The following is a 19,530-nucleotide window of genomic DNA, read 5'->3' as shown; positions in this document are numbered from 1 at the left end:
AAAATATTGATGGATCAATAAAGTATTGGTTTATTTTTGTATTATGCCATAAAAACTCACTGAGACAGGTCACTAGTTAAATATATTGAAAAAAAAGTTCCCATATAATTAACATACAGTGTTATATTAGTTTCCATGTGCAATACAGTGATTCAACAATTCTAAACATTACTCAGTGCTTATCATGATAAGTGTATTCTTAATCCCCTTCACTTATTTTACCCATCCCCTCATCTATCTGTCCTTGAACAACCACCGGTTCTCTATATTTAAGAATCTGGGTCTTTCTGTTTGTTTGCTTATTTGTTTTGTTTCTTAAATTCCACCTGTAAGTGAAATAATATGGTATTTTTTTTATTCTGACTGACTTATTTTACTTAACATTGTACTCTTTAGACCCACCGATGTCATTGCGAACAGCAGGATTTCATTCTTTTTTACGGCTGAGTAATATTCCATTGTGTATAATATGTATACCATATCTTCTTTATCCACTCATCTATGGATGGACAGTTGGATCACTTCTATATCTCAGCATTTGTAAATAATGCTACAATGAACCTAGGGGTGCATATATCTTTTCTAATTAGCATTTTCATTTTCTTTGGGTAAATACCCAGTGGTGGAATTACTGGATCATATGTAATTCTTTAATTTTTTGAGGAACCTCCATACTGTTTTCTGTGGTGCCTGCACCGGTTTGCATTCCCACCAACAGGGCACGAGGGTTCCTTTTCCGCCATATCCTTGTCAACACTTGCTTCTTGTGTTTTTGATTTTAGCCATTCTGACAAGTATGAAGTTTATAGAAATAGTTTTAAGGATACTTATATTAAAATAATTCACATAGTGCTAACATTAAAACTCACATGGTACCAGAAGCTGTTGTTTAACTGGATTTACCCCAAAGTGAGTTATGCTCTGAGAAATGTCTTAGACTTTATGTTTAGCTCTTATCTTTACTATATTCGAGGTAGCTAATACACTTTAAATTCCTAATCCTTGTGTTTTACACTCTGAAAATTCACTAATACCCAGCTAGGGCTCTTAGTCTATGTCTTTAAAGACACATGCTGCATTCTGACAAGGTAGACTTCCTTCAAATTTGAATCTTCTTTATTGGTCAATATGTCTCATAGAGAATTATTGGATTATAGCATTAATCCCCAAAGCAATCTGTGATGTCTGTTACAAGTGTAACAGTTGCTTCAACTCAGTAATGCACAATAGACTCTGTCTTCTTTTTAGAAATTGAATTACATATACAAGGACTAATGGGCTTAGATACTAAAATTTCACTTACTTGATATTTAACTCAAAACAAAATTGAATCCACTTGCTAAAACATATTCCTGAATAAGACTACTGCATCTTGTGGTGAGTGGTGTTTAAGATGATAGTAGTAGTTTCTTAATAAAACTTAATTTATGGACAAATATATCACCCATGTTTTATTAAGGTAATTTGCACTTGAGAGATGGAATTCAACTCTCATTTACATTTTATGAACACCGTGTTCAGTCCCAAAGATTTTCCTCAGAGCAGTCTTCATCTCCTTGTTCCTGAGGCTATATATATTAGAGGATGGCAGAGGGGTGTTATCACAGAATAAAATAAGGTAATGAATTTTTGAATTTTCGCTGGGTGTCCTGATCCAGGACTAACATACATCACCATAATGGAGCCATAAAGCAGGACGACAACAGCCAAATGAGAAGCACAAGTGGAGAGAGCCTTGTGTTGGCCAGCCCGTGAGGGCATCTGCAGCACAGTCAGAATCACCAGAGCATAGGAGCAAAGAATAAAGAGGAAGGTGCCAATCATGAAAATAACATTGAAAGTAGAGTAAAGGAGCTGAGTGATGGTGTCTTCAGAACAAGACAGCGTCATCAGAGGGACAGGATCACACAAAAAATGGTTGATGGTATTTGGGCCGCAGAAGGGCAACTGTGAAATAAGAACAACTGGGGTTAGGAAGAGGATGAGCCCACCCGACCATCCGAAGATGACAAGGCCGGTGTACAGCTGTTTAGTCATGATGCGTGGGTAATGTAGAGGACGACAGATGGCAAGGTACCTGTCAAAGGCCATGATGCAAAGGAAGAAGCCCTCATCACACCCAAAAGAGAAGAAGAAGTAGAACTGTGTGAAACAGCTCACAAAGGAGATCGACTTGCTTGTGGACAGGAAATTGGCCAACATATTAGGGACGGTCGTGGTGACATAACATATTTCCAGGAGAGAGAAATTGCCCAAGAATATGTACATGGGGGTGTGAAGACACTGGTCCCACAGCACAGCATAGACAATGGCCGTATTCCCCATCAGAGTCAGGATGTAGACTACTGAGAAGAGCCCAAAGTAGAGGAGCCGCATTTCTGGGCTTGAGGGAAAGCCCATGAGGATGAAGTGGCTAATGGAGTTGGTGGTTTCTGTGCTGGACACATTCTTTGGTTTGGAAGACATGGAGATGACTTGGTTATTGTACTTTAATGGAGTATGCTAGTTCTTCCTGAAAACACCAAATTTCTTTACCTTTTATTTCATAAAGTAGTAAACAGATTTTTGCTTAAGCAACAAAACTGACTTTCATGACTCAGCCCCTGAACAAAAATTATTTTTCACAGTCACAATAAAGGAAAGAAGGAAAACATGAATTGGAGACAACTTTTTCCTTTCTAAGAATGCTAGGCTAGATACTAGGAATGCCAGCTTTTGTGATTCTGGATAATTATCTCTATTAGTCTACTCTTTCACCTGTTTACCTACACTATCAATAGTACATTTCTGTGCATGTGGAGTTCTTTCAACAGTCTGAGTACTTGATTCTTTATGATTTATAACTGATTAAATAAGAAAAAATATTAAACCAGGACACTTTAAGAATCTGTCTAAATGTAGTATCGTGTCAGGACATAAACTAATATTCATTTTCACTTTCAGTTCCTCCAAGTTGCTCATGGTTTTAAAATGACAAAAAATACTTCTGTCATTCCAGGACTTTTTTTTTCTCTCTCTTTTTTTTTTTTTTTTTTGCTACTTTATGTATTTATACCAATGTTTAGTGTAAAAAATGTTTCCTTTCCCTTTTAGGCAACTGAATGCACTATACACTGTGAGAAAGAGTCCTATACCTTGGCCTCTAATTTGCTCTGGCTAAATATTTTGATGCATTTCTATGTGCATATGTGAACTAGATATGACCATTATGGCAGTTGACCTGAGGGAAAGCAGCTGGTCTGAGTGACTGTGACCAAGTTCATTGTGTGCTCATTCATATTCAAGTTGGCTGCAAGAAAAATGGAAAAATAGTTTTATGTTTCTGTGAGGATTTTCATAGTTTTTTTTTCCCCCACATACTTTTCCCACATGTTCCTTTTTCTCTCTTTTAGGCGGACCTTTGGTATCTTTTTACATCTCACTAAGCCCCATCTAGGCCTTTCCTCTCTGGGCATATCTGAAACAAGCAGCGTCTCGCTTCTCTTTTTCTTGGGCTACTTCCATCTGAAGTAGTTGTTATTAAATCAAAACTCAGTTCTCCTGTTTCTTTGGTACCTTACTCTGACCTTTTACATTAAGCAAAGTAATTCATTCAAAAATACTTATTAAAATTCTTATTAAAGATACTTATTAAAATTCTCTTATTAAAGATACTTATTAAAATTCTTATTAAAAATACTTATTAAAATTCTCTACTGTGTTAAGTGGTCTTTTAAGTGCTAGAGAAACAGATGTGGATATGACAGATCTTGCATTAATAGAGCACTTATTTTTTCCCCACTCTTGGAAATCTTTTTGAATTTTATAAGGAATATTTAATAAATCGAAGAAGCTTTTTCAAGGTGGAAATCCAAGACTCTCAGTGAAGGAAATCCTGGACCTATTTGTGTAAAGGTCAGACCATATAGATGGCTGACTCTTTTATTTGACCATTATAATGGCATCTAGATGGGAAGGACTACTATTTATAGATTCTCATTGCCCTGAGATTGTATATACAGTTGCAGTAAGTCAGGTGAGCCAAATCCTTGACTCTGTGAGTTTTCTAAAAACAGTTTATATTAATGTTTTTAAAGAAAGAATAAACTCGTTCACACAGGGCTCTTGAGAAATCATGTCCTCTAATAACCTTATTGAAAGTTTAAAAAAATTTATTGAACTATACTTGTTATATGTCAGGTGTACAACATAGTGATTTGACAATTTTATATGTATTGCAATGCTCGCCATGATAAGTGTAGTTTTCATGTTACTGAACATGTTTTTACAACATTATTGACTATATCTCCTATGTTATACTTTTCTATATTCCAATGGATTGTCCTGTCCTTTAGACATTCCTGTGGTCCTATTTACTCAGGACACTAGTGTGAGCCGTATCAGTTAAATTATTTTATTTACAGAACAGTCATTAACAAAGGATTTGTTTCAAATCATTATTGATACTTACCCTTCTTGTTTTAAAATATTTCCTAGGGATAATAATTGTCCAATGCCAGAGTTTAGGGTACATCCTGTATGTACAACAAAAATAACAATAAAAACACAATATGCTGAAATCTTGTGTTACTTCAAAAAGAGCCCACATTAAACCAGTGCTCATTAATATAACGAAACTGAAAAGTAACATTTGGGCTTGGGAAAGAAGATATCTCTGGAAAGAGAGATTTGCTGTATTTACTCACCAAGCAACAAAAATCATCAAAATAAATCCTTCTCCAGCGATTTGTCAGTTAATATACATCTTCACTTGAAATCCTAAGCTTCTTTGTATAGGTCTTTTATTTATCTTTCAGAGTGAAATACAAACTGAGTAAGAAATATTCTCCAGAACTCAGAGAAACAAGGAAATTGATATTTTTAGGCTTTATTTTTTTGTCAGCATTTCATTCTAATGAAATATTTTCATTGTTTCAAAGATAAGACACTTCCTGTAAAATAATTTTTGCAAAAAATTCGAGCACGTGTGGCCCACATGTTATACAGTTTCCACTTACTCTTTGGAGGAATGCTGAGAAGAGGTTTAGAGCCCAGACATAAAATATTACTCCATAGAGCAACAGGTACATGAAGGACTCCCGAGAAATTGGATGATCCAGTTTGTAATCTCTCAGGGATTTCAAAGGGCGAACCTTACAAGGTATTTCATCTCTAGCTTCAAAGTGCAAGTTTATGATTGAAATGAAAGCCCAGATGAAGGGGTTAGCGATGTCTATTTCTTTGCATCATGAACTTTCAGGATTTGGGATTTATCCTCTTGATGATTTGATAGTATTTGTTCAAAAGAGGAGATAATTTTTGAATTTTCACTTACTTATAATCAAGCACCAAGTCTTAGTATTCCACAAGAAATAATGAAGATATAGAAGTTGATTCTATCTTTTCTTCCTTCTCTGGTATCCATGTATTGTTGAAGGTTTTGGGGGACTAATTAAGTCGTAATAAGGATGGTCATAATAGCTACAATAGGAAGCTCTATCGTTGGATTCCCTTTATCTACTTTGAAGAAGAAACCATTCTTTGATCATCAAATATCTGTACTTGAGGTAGTTTGTTAGAGATTTCTTGGGTCTATTTTATGTACAGCAGAAAGAATTGGCAGCTTAAAATCATAGAAACAAAGGGTAGAATGGTGATTGTCAGGGACTGGGGGTGAAGGAAATGGGGAGATGTTTGTCAAAGGGTACAAACTTCCAGCTATAAGATGAATAAGTTCTAATGTACGGTATAGTGATTATAGTTAACAACTATGTATTATATACTTGAAAGGCACTAAGAAAGTAGATTTTAAATGTTCTCACCACCACCACCACCAAAAAAAAAAAAAAGTAATTATATAAGGCAATGGAAGTGTTAACCTTATTGTGGTAATCATTTCACAATATACAAATGTATTAAATCATCATGTTATAATGTTATATATAGATTTACACAATGTTATATGTCAATAATATCTCAGTAAGGCTGGGAAGAATTGGCATCTCAAGAAATTTAATTGGCATACTGTTATTTCACAAATATCTATTGAATACTTACCATGTACCAGTCAATATTTAATGTCCCAGGGATATTGTATGAAACAACCTTACAACTCCTGTCTTCACAGTACATATATTCTTTTGGAGGGAGAAAAAAAATAAATAACATAAATAAGATAATTGTATTATTAGAAAATATGAATAAAAAATAGAGTAAGGAGTGAGGAGAGAATGTTAGAATGGCAGGATTTCATGACTTTAACTGGGGTGGTAAGGCAATTCTCATAGAGAAGATAACATTTAAACAATGTCTTGAAGTGAGAGAACAAACTGTATGGTTATCTGGGGGTATTGCATTTCAGGCAAAAAGAATAGTCAGTCATAGGAACCAAAGGCAGAAGAAAGGGTAATATGTTGGAGAAAGAGCAAAGAGGCCAGCGTGGCAGTGGGAAAAGTAATAGGACAAGGCGGTAGAGAGATAACAGGGTGAAGACGGAAGCTCTAGGGACTTACAGGCTATTGTAGACATCAGCTTTCACTGTTTAGAAAGGATCAGTGAGGGAATTTAAGCAGAGAATAAAGTTATCTGGCTTGAAGTTGTTTTTTTCTTTTTAATTTTAAAACATGGTCCCTAAAAATATGCATACTGTAATTATACAGCTCACTGAATTACTAAAAGAACATACTTCCACTTCACCACCACCTGAGTAAATATCATTACCTTGACTCTCAGAAGCGTCATTGTCACCTTCCCTGGTAGTACTTCTTTCTCCAGAGTTACCTCTGTCTCTACTTTAAGTAACATCAATTTACCTGTAATGGGGATTTGGGACGTTCTTTCTTGATGATTTGACAGTATTTGTTCAAAAGAGGAGATAGTTTTCAAAATTTCACTAATAATCAAACACCAAGTTTTCAATTTGCCTGATTTTGAAATGTACATAAATAAATCATACAGCATCTGTTTTGTGTCTGGAAACTCTTACTCATAATTAAATTTCTGAGATTTATCGGTGATCTTTCATATAAATGTAGTACATTTATTTTTGTTACTACATATTATTCCTTTGTATGAATGTACCACATCTCCACCTTACTGTTTTGGGGACATTTGGGTTGTTTCCAGTTTGGGGGAACTATGAGTAATGCTGCAATGAAGTACTCTACATATCTCTTGGCGAATGCTTACAAGAATTTATGTTGTGTATGTATAAGATTGCTGGATTCCAGGGAATGCATAAATTCAACTATAACAGATAATGTCAAAGAGTATTCCAAAATGGTTAATCAAATGGATAGTCTCATGAGTAGTCTATGATAATCCTCACTATTCTGTGTTTTTGTTTTAGTTTTTGTGTTTTTTTTTATTATATTATGTTAGTCATACATACAGTACATCCCTGGTTTCTGATGTAAAGTTCTATGATTCATTAGTTGTGTATAACACCCAGTGCACCATGCAATACATGCCCTCCTTACTACCCATCACCAATCTATCCCATTCCCCCACCTCCCTCCCCTCTGAAGCCTTCAGTTTGTTTCTCAGAGTCCATAGTCTCTCATGCTTCATGTTTTTTGTTTTGTTTTGTATTTGTCCTTGGTTATGTCAGTTTTTTGGGAAAAAAAAAACATTTAGGAAAACACATCCTGTGTTATTTCCTTTTTAAAATAATGACTTTTCAAGAGGCTTGCTCATTTTTAAATTATTGGGAATTTTAAAGGTTTTAAAAATATATTCTGGGGGAACCTGAGTGGCTCAGTCAGTTAGGTGTTGGACTTTGATTTTGGCTCAGGTCATGATCTCAGGGTTGTGAGATCTAGCCCTGCATCGGGGCTTTATGCTTAGTGGGGAGTCTGCAAGAAAGTTTGTCTCTCCCTCTTCCTCTGCCCCGCCCCCCGCCCCCCCAGTGTGTGCTCTGTCTCTCTCTCTCTTAAAATAATATATATATATATATAATATTATGTATAATGTGTATTTTATATATATATTGAAAACAAGCCTTCAATCAGTTATATATATTCCAAATACTTTCTCCTGTTTAATAAGCTTCTTTTTTCAGTCTCATAATTGCTTTTTAATGAGAAGTTTTTTCTTCTAAATTTGAATTTCAGCGTAGTTAACATATAGTGTTACATTCGTTTCAGGTGTACAATATAGTGATTCAGCAATTCCATGTATCACCTATTTCACCCATCCCCCATTTATCTCCCCTCTGATAACCATCTGTTTTTCTCTACAGTTAAGAGTTTGTGTTTTGGTTTGTGTCTCTTTTCTTCCCCTCACCCTTTGCTTGTTTTGTTTCTTAAATTCCACATATGAGTGAAATTATATGGTATTTGTCTTTCTCTGGCTTATTAATGAACAGAAGTTCTTCATTTTAATGTGTCTAATTTATCAATCAAGTTTCTTTATGGCTAATTCTTTTTGCTTATTTCAAAGTTATGAAAATATTCCATTTTTTAGAAGTGTTGGTGCCTTACTTTCATTTTAAAAACTGCAATTATCCTGGTCATAATTTCTGTGTATGGTGTGACATATAGGTAAAATTTCATTTTTCCACATGAAAATCCACTTGACTTAGACATTTTTAAATTAAACCTATATTCTACACCTGCTGTGTAGTCCTATTTTTATCATAAATTAAGTGTCCATGTATGCATGGGTTGGTTTCCGGATTCTCAATGAATTTTGTCTGTCTCCTTGTACCTATTGTACCAGTACACGTTCTCTTAATTATTGTAGCTTTATAATAAGTTTTGATATCAAGTGAGATAAGTCCTCCCAATTTATTTCTCCTCAAACTCTTCTTGATAGTCTTTGCCCAATGACTTTCCACATAAATTTAGAATCCTCTCATAAATTTGCACAGAAATTATTGCTGGAATTCTGATTGGGATTGCTTCTAATGGGGACATTGATTGTCATCTACAGAATAATTATTCTTATAATCCATGGACTTGGCATATCTTCCTATTAATTTATATCTTCTTGAATTTCTTCCAACAAGTTTTCTGTACAGAAGGCTTCTCAAATATATTTGTTTTCCTTTTTTCCCACTGAGCTCCTCTCTTCATTGTTTGCCATTGTTATAATACAGAGAGATGGGCTGGGGGGCAAATCGTAACATGGAAATTTGTAGCCAATTGTAAGGATATTTGTGAAGTTTGCGGCTTGTTGACCTCATTCCAACTTGGCAGTTTGAGGTCAGTTTCTTACCTCCTCCCCCTCTTTTCCAGTTGGGGATCCCTTTACCAAATGAAGCAGTAAAGTCAGAGCACTTGGCAGGTCCAAGTTGCTTCCAAGGCTGTCTTGCTATCCTAAATCCCCAGAGTTTCTGGGTCCTTTGGTCCCCCTCTTCTGGTTCCTCTTTATTTGCCTGGAGTCTTCTCACTCTGTTTGTCCTCCCGTTTTGTTGAGAAATAATTGACATACATCACTGTATAAGTTTAAGGTGTGCAGCATGATGGTTTGATTTACATGTGTTGTGAAATAATTACCACTATAAGTTAACTTAACCTCCATCCTCTCGCATAGATACAATGAAAAGAAAAGAGAAAATTTCTCCTAAATGACAACTCTTAGAATCTATTCTCTTAGCAACTTTAAATCTCTAAGGTCTGTGAGTAGTTTGCACTTCATTATTTCTCCAAACCAGGGCTCACTATTTAGCACATAGGAGACACTCAGTAAATGTTTGGGAGATGAGTATATTAAAAAATGAGTGCAGGAATATTTCAAAGGAGAAGAAGAAAATGGTGGGAAAGAGAAAATACATCATTCAGATATCATATGGTATCTGAATAATAGACACTGACAATTAGGTTTCAGCACCTTTGAATGTGTTTGGGATGGGAAAATAGTGTACATTTTGTCAGTAGTAAGTTCATGGCTTCAGGAGTTTCTATAAGAATAATGTGAACATTATCTCCTCCAGTGCCGTCCATGTTGCAGCAAATGTTGAGACATCGTTCTTTTTGATAGCTGAGTAAAATTCCATTGTATATATGGACCACATCTTCTTAATCCAGTCATCTGTTGAAGGACATCTCAGCTCCTTCCACGATTTAGCTATTGTGGACAATGCTGCTATGAACATTGGGGTGCATATGGCCCTTCTCTTCACTACATCTGTATCTTTGGGGTAAATACCCAGTAGTGCAATTGCTGGATCATAGGGTAACTCAATTTTTAACTTTTTAAGGGACCTCCACACTGTTTTCCAGAGTGGCTGTACCAATGTGCATTAGAGATTATGCTAAGTGAAATAAGTCAAGCAGAGAAAGACAATTATCATAAGGTTTCTCTCATCTATGGAACATAAGAACTAGGAAGATTGGTAGGAGAAGAAAGGGATAAAGAAAGGGGGGGTAATCAGAAAGCGGAATGAAGCATGAGAGACTATGGACTCTGAGAAACAAACTGAGGGCTTCAGGGGGAGGGGGTGGGGGAATGGGATAGACTGGTGATGGGTAGTAAGGAGGGCACGTATTGCATGGTGCACTGGGTGTTATACGCAACTAATGAATCATGGAACTTTACATCAAAAACCAGGGATGTACTGTATGGTGACTAACATAATATAATAAATAATATTATAATAAAAAAAAGAAGATAACCAAAATTATTCACCCATTCATAAAAAGAAAGAAAGAAAAAAAAAGAATAATGTGAAAAGAATTTGGTTTCCAGGGTGGGATGTGGTTTCAATATTGATAATACCATTCTCTGGGGCCTAAGATCTTAAAGACGATCTAAGGCACATTTTGTTGGGGGATGAAATTCAAGAGGAAATTCAGAAAAAAATTCCTGGATATATTGATAGGGAGGCCTGGAAGGATATGGGGAAAACTAAAGACACAACTATTTTTTTAATTATTATTATTTTTAAAGATTTTATTTATTTATTTGACATAGAGTGAGAACGAGTGAGTGAGAGAGAGTATGAGCAGGGGCTGGGGGAGGTAGGGTGGGGGGGCCTGAGGGAGAGGGAGAAGCAGGCTCTCCACTGAGCAGGGAGCCCAATGCAGGGCCAATCCCAGGACTCTGAGATCATGACTGAGCATAAGGCAGATGTTTAACTGACTGAGCCACCCAGGTGCCCCAAAAGACACAACTATCAAAGAAATTAAACTTGTCAAAATACATAGATCAGGTCATTTTCCCACACACAGGGCTGATAATTAGAACTCTGGGAAGGAAATCATTTTAGGGAGACAACCTTGAAGACCTGAGACTCACCTGCCTAAATCTCTCCTAAAATATCTTTTAGTGTGCTCTCATCCTAGAAATAAAAGTATTTTTCTTATCATTTTAAGTTATATACCACTGTAGGACATTTGCTTTTTGACTTGTTACTAGACATACACACTGTGCTAGGAAATTATATACAATTAAAATGACTATTTTAGAAAATCTAAGAAAAATTGGCAAATATGAAATAATATAGAAAAAATTAAAAATACTATTAATGACACTACTAGTCCTTTAATGGGTCATATAAAAATAATACTTTGTTGCATTTCCCCACTTTTCCCATTCCTAAGTTATTTCTAATCATTTTATAGCAATTTTTTGCATGTCTTCATAAAATTTTAATCTTTTTTTTATTTTATTGAAGTATAGTTGATACACAAGGTTACATTAGTTTCAGGTGTACAACATAGTGATTCAACTTCTCTGCTCACCACAGTGTAGCTACCATCAGTTACCATACAGTGTTATTGCATTTCTATTGGCTATATTCCCTATGCTGTAAGTTGTATCCCTGTGACTTATTCACTCCATAATTAGAAATCTGTATCTCTCACTTGCCTTTACCCATTTTGCATGCCCCCTTACTGCTTTTTCATTTGGCAAGTGGAACTGTGGGATCTTTGGTATTTCTATTTTTAATTTTTTGAGGAACTTTCATAGTTTTCCATAGCAGTTATACCAATTACATTCCCACCAACAGTGTTCAAGGGTTCTTTTTCCCCTTCATCTTTGCCAACACTTGTTATTTCTTGTCTGTTTGATGCTAGCCATTCTGCCAGATGTAGGGTGATATAACTCCTTGTAGTTTTGATCTGCGTTTCCCTGATGATGAGTGATGTTGAGCATCTTTTCATGTGTCTTTTGGCCATCTGTATGTCTTCTTTGAAAAATATCTATTCAGGTCCTCTGCTCATTTTTAAATCAGATTGGATGTGTGTGTGTGTGTGTGTGTGTGTGTGTGTGTGTGTGTGTGTGTGTGTGTGCTGAGTTCTATAAGTTCTTTATATATTTTGGATACTAACCCCTTATTGGATATATCATTCACAAATATTTTCTCCCATTCACTAGGATGCCTTTTAGCTTTGCTGATGGTTTCCTTTGCTGTGCATAAGTTTTTTTATTTTGGTATAGACCCAATAGTTTATTTTTGCTTTCATTTCCCTTGCCTGTGGAGCTCTATCTAGAAAAAAATGTCGCTAGGTCTGATGTGAAACAAATTACTATCTATGTTTTCTTCTAGGAGTTTTATGATTTCAGGTCTCACATTTAAGTCTTTAATCCATCTTGAGTTTATTTTTTGTGTATAAGAAAGTGGTCCAGTTTTGTTCTTTTGCATGTAGCTGTCCAGTTTTCCCAGCACCATTTGTTGAAGAACAACCATACTATTTTATTTCTTTTTTAATACTATCTTATTTCTACCCTCAGACTTATACACACTATCCTCTCTGCATGGTTAGTTTTCATTCCACACAGACAGAAAAATTCTTTAAAAATCATAAAGCACTTAAAAATCAATTATTATTATTTCATTAAGGTTTTTCCAGGTAATCATATTTCCAGGTCTCATCTCTGTTTCAGTACATTTATTCTTTTGTATTGAATGGTACTAAGATAAGGAATACAGTAAGTTATAAGAACGTAAAACAACCCAAAGAGCAAGCAGTTAGAAAAAAAACTATTTTCACAAAATGCTATTTAAGAGTTAGATTTGCTGAGAAGAAATTTTTTGACAAGCCCAGTTTGAGGAACAATCCAAAACTGCAAAGGGCCTACATATAGAAAACAAGTATTCTGAATGAGAAAGGAAAAGATGTTCTGGTTTTTCTGGTGGGTGGTGGGAAGAGCATGAGGAAAGAAGAGAAAGAGGCAGAACAGGTATAATATGAAAGATAGGCTGCATGTTCTAGCACAGTGGCCGTTCCTATGACTTTACCTAACCCCAACCTGTAGTCAGGTTAATAAACGCACACAAAACTGGAATTACTTCGTTTTTGGATAAAATGTTGAAGGGGTGAGTCTCACATTCAGACTGATAAGATCAAAACAAGATAGGGGGTAGATTCAGGGGTGGGAGAAAGGAAGCACACATGAACATGTTTATATGGTATATATGTAGGGAAATAGTGGTGGGTATCTAAGGCATGTGATCCCTGAGAAACTGGGTATCAGAGACAAAGTTACCTATATCTGTAAAAGATAGAAGCTGACCAGGTGACATCTGGGTTATATTTGATTTTCTCCAAAGAGTCCTGATAATGTTTCACATTTTCCTGTTTGCATGCAAGACACACAAGAATATTAATACAATAAAGCCTAGTACACACGATTGATGCAAGTTCTTGTAAGATCTTATTTGCTATTTGCTTCATTGAGATGCATTTCTAAAAATATTCCAGGGAATATGGGAGACATATTTGCCTCTCAAATTTACTTAAGACCATTAACTTCCTATAATTTTATATCACTATGTGTCCTACACATATATGGATTCTAGTTCTTGAGAGGTTGTCTTTGACCAAATCTCATCATCCTAAACAGTTTTCTCAGGGCCTTCTTCATCTCCTTATTCCGGAGGCTGTAGATGAAGGGATTGAAAAATGGAGTCATCACAGAATAAAATAAAGTCACAATTTTTTGGGTCCCTGCTGGATTGCCTGCCGTTGGGCTCACGTACATCACCATGATAGAACCATAGAACAGGGACACTACAGCAAGATGGGAGCCACACGTGGAGAAGGCCTTCTGCCGGCCTTCTGCTGAGGGTACCCTCAGCACAGCTCTGATCACCAGAGTATAGGAGCTGGTAATGAAGAGGAAGGTGGAGAAAATGAGGACTGAGTTAAAGATGGCACAGATGATCTCAGTAGCAGGAGCTGGCACACAGGACAGCTTCATAAGGGGCCCTGGGTCACATAAAAAATGATCAATTGTATTGGGACCACAAAAAGGAAGTTGGGAGATCAGGTAAACTGGGAGGAGAAAACAAGAAAAGCCACACACCCAGCACCCAGCTCCTATTCTGATGCAGCGCTGAACAGTCACGACAGTGGGGTAGTGCAGGGGCCTGCAGATAGCAAGGTACCTGTCAAAGGCCATGGCAGACAAGAAGAAGGTCTCAGTGGTGCCCATGGAGAAGAAGAAGTAGAACTGGAGGAAGCAGCCATAGAAGGAGATGGTGCTGATCTCAGAGAGCAAGTTGGCGAGCATATTGGGGACAGTAGAAGTGACATACCACATCTCCAGGAAGGCAAAATTGGCCAGCAGGATGTACATGGGGGCATGGAGATGGGTGTCCCACCACACTGCAGAGATAATGCACAGGTTTCCAGTTAGTGTCAGGACATAGACTGCAAAGAAGAATGAGAAGAGGAGGATCTGAATCTTCCAGGAACAAGGGAATCCAAGAAGAATGAATTCACTCACAGGGTCAGAGTGGTTATTTTCAACTGGGTTTTTCATTTTTTTCCCCTTCAAACTGCAATAATAAGATATCACATGTTACAAATGACTACATCTTAAGATGTTCTCCAATCTTCTTTACAATTCAATTGGCAGCACGGTTTTAGATTACTTAAAGATATTTAGCACTACTTGCCCCGGTGATATTGGGAGGAAATAAGGAACTTGGGGGGGTGCGTGCTTGTTACAGCTTACCATCATGATTGCCATGGCCATCATGGGCCGTTAAGCCCCTGCTTTTTTGTGTGTGTGTCCTCAGCACTACATAAAATGAAGATAGATGCTTCTTGTCATTCAGAGGCTTTCAACCAAGTCCAGGAACGTCAACTTTAAATCAACTGTTGCTTATAGCAAGGCCACTTTGACATTTGTGTGCCCTCTTATTTTTAAAGATCTCCTGAAATCACACAATTTGCAATATTACTTTCTCTCAGGGTTTAGTGACATAGGCACAATTCTTCAAAGCATTCTTTATTTTTAACTCGGTTCCCTTTGCAGTTAAAAATTTGTTGCGGAAGAGGAGTAAGCTGCTTGTTCTGTCACCTTGAATAAACATTTTAAGTGAAATTGGTATGAATGAATAAGGCTTATTTTTTTGACTTTTATTTTTTTAAAGATTTTATTTGTTTGAGAGATAGTGAAAGTGAGAGAGATCACAGACTCCCCACTGACCAGGGAGCCCAACGCAGGGCTTGATCCCAAGACCCTGGGATCATGACCTGAGCTGAAGGCAGATGCTTAACCAACTGAGCCACCCAGGTGCCCCTGAATGAGTGAGGTTTAGAGTAAAGACTAATGTTCTCTTTTAACTGAGATTTACCCTAACTAAAGTACTCAGGCTTCAGTCCTCATTTGAAATTTATCACATGCAGGGAAAGTACCTCATGATGGTATTCTATATATATTTTGTCATGTAAAGTAAAAATAACTACAGTGTTATGTCACTAAAAGCATTCTGAGATTTGAATTATATTAGTTGGAGATCTGTGCATAGACTAGTCATTCTCATTTCTCTCTGTATATTATCACAGGCTTCTGTGTCAGAGTTTCTCCTGGTTGACTTGATCTGTACATGTTTTCCGCTCCCCGCTCCCTGCACCAGACCTAATCCTTGATATTTTTCCTTCTCCAACGATCCTCTCTCTGTAAGTGACCTGCCAGTTAGCCCCTTGATAAAAAAACCAACCATCTATGTAAGATGAAGCCATATTTTTCCTCTCCCTAGCTATGAAGTCTCTTCTGCAACCTGGATTTATCCACCCAATTTCTTTCTCAATATCTCCATTTGATATCTAATGGAACATGCCTATGATTAAACTCTTTTTGATTCTTCTCCCCTCAAACTGGCTGACCCTTCCTTCACTGCCATATCACAAATGGCACCACCATTCACTCAGCTGCTCAGGCTATTCACTTTGGCCACATCCTCACCACTCCTCTCAATACTCTACATCAACAAGCGCTCTGGGCCTCATGTTCAAAACATTCAGAATCTGAACAGTTTTTAGCATTCCTATCAGCTTCCACCCTGGTGCCCGCTACCATGAAATTCTCATTTTGACTACTACAAAACCCTCTTAAATTGCCTGTTTCCATTTTTATATGCCTAGAGACTGTTACCCACATAGTAGCTAGACGACAGTTTTTAGAAAAATTGACCATATCAACTACTTGCTTTCAATCTTTTAAATACACGTAAAACCCCCCAGTTCCTTACCATAGCTAGGAAGGCCAATGAGGCCTTCCTCCATGTCCTCATTTCCTACCACTCTTCCCCCTGCTGGCCCACTCCAGCTGTGCTGATCCTTGACTATGCCAGGGGTGGCCCATATCCAGGCCTGGAACATCCCTCTCTCTGTCCCTCTCTCCACCTGGCCAGTATTCACGTGCTTTAATCTGTTACTTCATTCAGATTTCTGGTAAAAATCAGAAACTCACAGAGGCCTTCCCTACTTTAGCCCATCTTTGCTATTCTGTTTCCCAGTCCCACTTGAGTTTTCTTCAAAGTGCCTATCGCTACCTGGCATTGTATTATCTACTTAGTGTGTATTTTCTGTCTCAACAGTATGAATGTAAGAGGAAGACATTATTTTGCTTACCAATGTATTCCTAGAATCCAGGACACTCTCTGGTATTTTATAGGTGCTTATTAAATATTTACTGTCTCAATTAATGAACATGGCCTAATACTAACCAATTAGGAAAATACTTGCTTGTAGCCAGAGGAAAAAGCTTTTAAAAAAAATGCAAAGTCTGGAAACTCTACTTTGCTAAAAACAAAAGCAGGGCAACAGAGATTTTGCTTGTTACGGGGATACACCATCAGTCCAAGGAAACAGGAGCCTGCTCAAGACAACCCCGTTTGACTCATTTCATCTTTTGTTATGTCTCTTTCATCCACGCTGCTTTGCGCCATGAGCTTTCTCCCTGCTGCTAGGCTATAATCTGCTCTAAGCCTGTGTGTGTGCTGGATGCGCACACTGTTTCTTGCTGTCTTCTCTGTTTCTCATTGTCCATATCTTTATTTTTATTAAATGGCTTTTGTAATTGTTCCCTCTCATTTTTAAATAGGTAAGTGAACTGCTTTAGGTTATTCCCTCTTGAAGAAAATGTGTTTCTAGTCCATAACTGACATTTTTTCTCTATGTAGTCAGTCAGTGTCCTTTATGGAACAGTGTCCCTCTCTTACTGCCTGATGTTTTCTTCTGCCCCATAGTCAGGGTCAGGAAATCTGGTGCATGTGACTGAGTAAATAATACGGTATAGAATGGAGTTGTCATTCCATGGTTCATTCTTGGCCCATGTGGTTTGTGGTGCAGCTGACATCTCAGTTTAAGTAAAATACTGTTATTTTTACTAGATAGATTTATTAGTATATTTATAAATAAACCACGTATAACAACATTTATTTAGAACAGTTCTGATGCAGGAGACTCTGTTATATAGTTGAGAGAGTAACCAATTTCCATTAGGAGGAAGCTAGTTTAAATTACATTTTCATATGGAAAAAATACAACAAAGGGTTAGAGGAAAGTGAAAAGGACATTACCAAAACAATCTGAGCTGTACCTTACCTAAAGCTGTTATGGAGGCTTATAGAATCGAATAGAGGGCAGACATTCAAATGTCGGTTTCTCTCTCCTGGAGTCAGCCTCCGTCTCCTTGTTCTCTCATTTCAGCAGGGGAATGCTAAACACAGGGGTGCTCCAATATACGTTTCTTTTCAGGCTTCTGACAGGGGATGAGTGTTGGAAGGTAGTATTATCAAGGATAGCAATTATTTGAAGCCCATACAATGACGATATTGACCTTTTCAGGAAGGTTACATGAAGTTATAAAGGGTGCCGTGGTCTCTCCTGATTTGGGAACAACTGATTACAGCCCTGCCTCTAAAGGAGGGTATGTAGCAAACACATTCTGAATCATGATCTTTCTGTTCTTGAGAGTCCATCTTGGAGGTGTGGTGACCAGAGCACTCTGTGTGTGCACTCAGGCCTTACTGCTGACCTCCAGTCCCTTGTATACTTTTTAATAAACATGCCAAGGTTGGCTTCTGACCCTCCTGGATTACCTGACTTTTCCCAGTGGCCTCATCTAGGAATAACAATGAGAAAGTTTTGGCTAGATCTCAGAATGTATTTCTTTAACTGAGGCCTAAATTGGTCCAACCTCTAGGGGAAAAGGGAAAGATGGTGAAGCCTGGATCTAAGCTGAAGAATAAATAAGTTGGTCTTGAGCCTTGGATCAGAATGTTAAATATAACCAGAAGCATCTGCATATATTTTTATAGTAATGAAGCTGTGTTTTCCCACAAAAGAGACGACATTGGATTTAGGAATGAAAATGTAAGAGCAAAGCATTCTACAAAGCCAAAGGATATAGAGTTCAGTTATAGTAGAGAATTTACAAAACCCTTCTAACGCTGTTCCATCTGTTTTTTTTTCCTACAATTGAATACATATATCCCCCCAAGCATGCTGCGGTAATTCTGGGATTTTTAGATCAGTAACAACTGTTCCATTATTACTTGACTATAAAGTGTTGGTCTACTTGTTTTGTGAATTTGTCCTTTTCTTCTTACTTCAGCCTGAGTAAAGTAAATTAAATATTTATATCAACATTATAATTACTACAACTAATATTGTGACTTTAGGATGTATAACGGAGGTAATGCTCTAATATTGTTTGACTCTACACACATTGGATAAGAGTCCTTAATAAATTCTGGATCCCATAATTTAAGAAGCAAATGGGCAAATGACAGTGATTTTGGAGGAAAGCAATTTAGAAAGGCTTGAAAGTATGAAAAATGGGTAAAGTGGAAGGAACTTGCATATTTAAACTGGAAGACAGAAGACTCTATCAGAAAAAAGGGAAGGTGATCATTTAACAGAACAATTCAATTTGTCCCTTTTGTCTCCAAAGTACAGAATTAAAAATAACAGTTAAAAGTTATAGGGAGTTACATTATAATTCAATATGGAGAATAGCTTTTTAACAGAGAAACCTGTCCAGTGATGGAACACGCTACTTCTGAAGACTACTTTCCATCATGGGTTTTGTCAGAAGTAGGCTGGGAAAGTGGTAGAAGGGATTTAAGTAAGCATCAGAAGCAATTCTTTTTTCAATCCTGAAACTCCATGATATGCATTTAAGGTATGTCAAGGGAAAAAGATCACAACTTACGCAGGTAACCTCAATGACATAAAAAAAAAAAAGTGTAATGGGAAATACTAAAGTTAGTGAGAACTTGAGGTTTTCATTAACACTGATAAATATGAATAGTATTTTCTAAAGGTCATAAGCTGACAATAGACAAAGGGGTAAAAAGGGAATTCT

The 19,530-nt window shown here is 36.9% G+C and overlaps 1 protein-coding gene and 1 pseudogene across 1 annotated transcript; both read right to left on the bottom strand.

Moving 5' to 3' along the window:
• Positions 1-1,495: 1,495 nt before the first annotated feature.
• Positions 1,496-2,466, bottom strand: LOC123786296 (olfactory receptor 11G2-like). The gene is given in 2 exon segments (XM_045788542.2): positions 1,496-1,576; positions 1,579-2,466. Coding segments are annotated over 2 exon segments (969 nt in total).
• Positions 2,467-13,856: 11,390 nt separating this feature from the next.
• Positions 13,857-14,505, bottom strand: LOC123786326 (olfactory receptor 11H6-like; annotated as a pseudogene).
• Positions 14,506-19,530: the final 5,025 nt, after the last annotated feature.

This window comes from Ursus americanus, chromosome 4 (genome assembly GCF_024610735.1).
Source record: "Ursus americanus isolate L20-20 chromosome 4, mUrsAme1.1.p, whole genome shotgun sequence".
Taxonomy (NCBI): Eukaryota; Metazoa; Chordata; class Mammalia; order Carnivora; family Ursidae; genus Ursus; species Ursus americanus.
The sequence above is the reverse complement of the archived record's forward strand: the minus strand, read 5'-3'. Positions and strand labels throughout refer to the sequence as shown.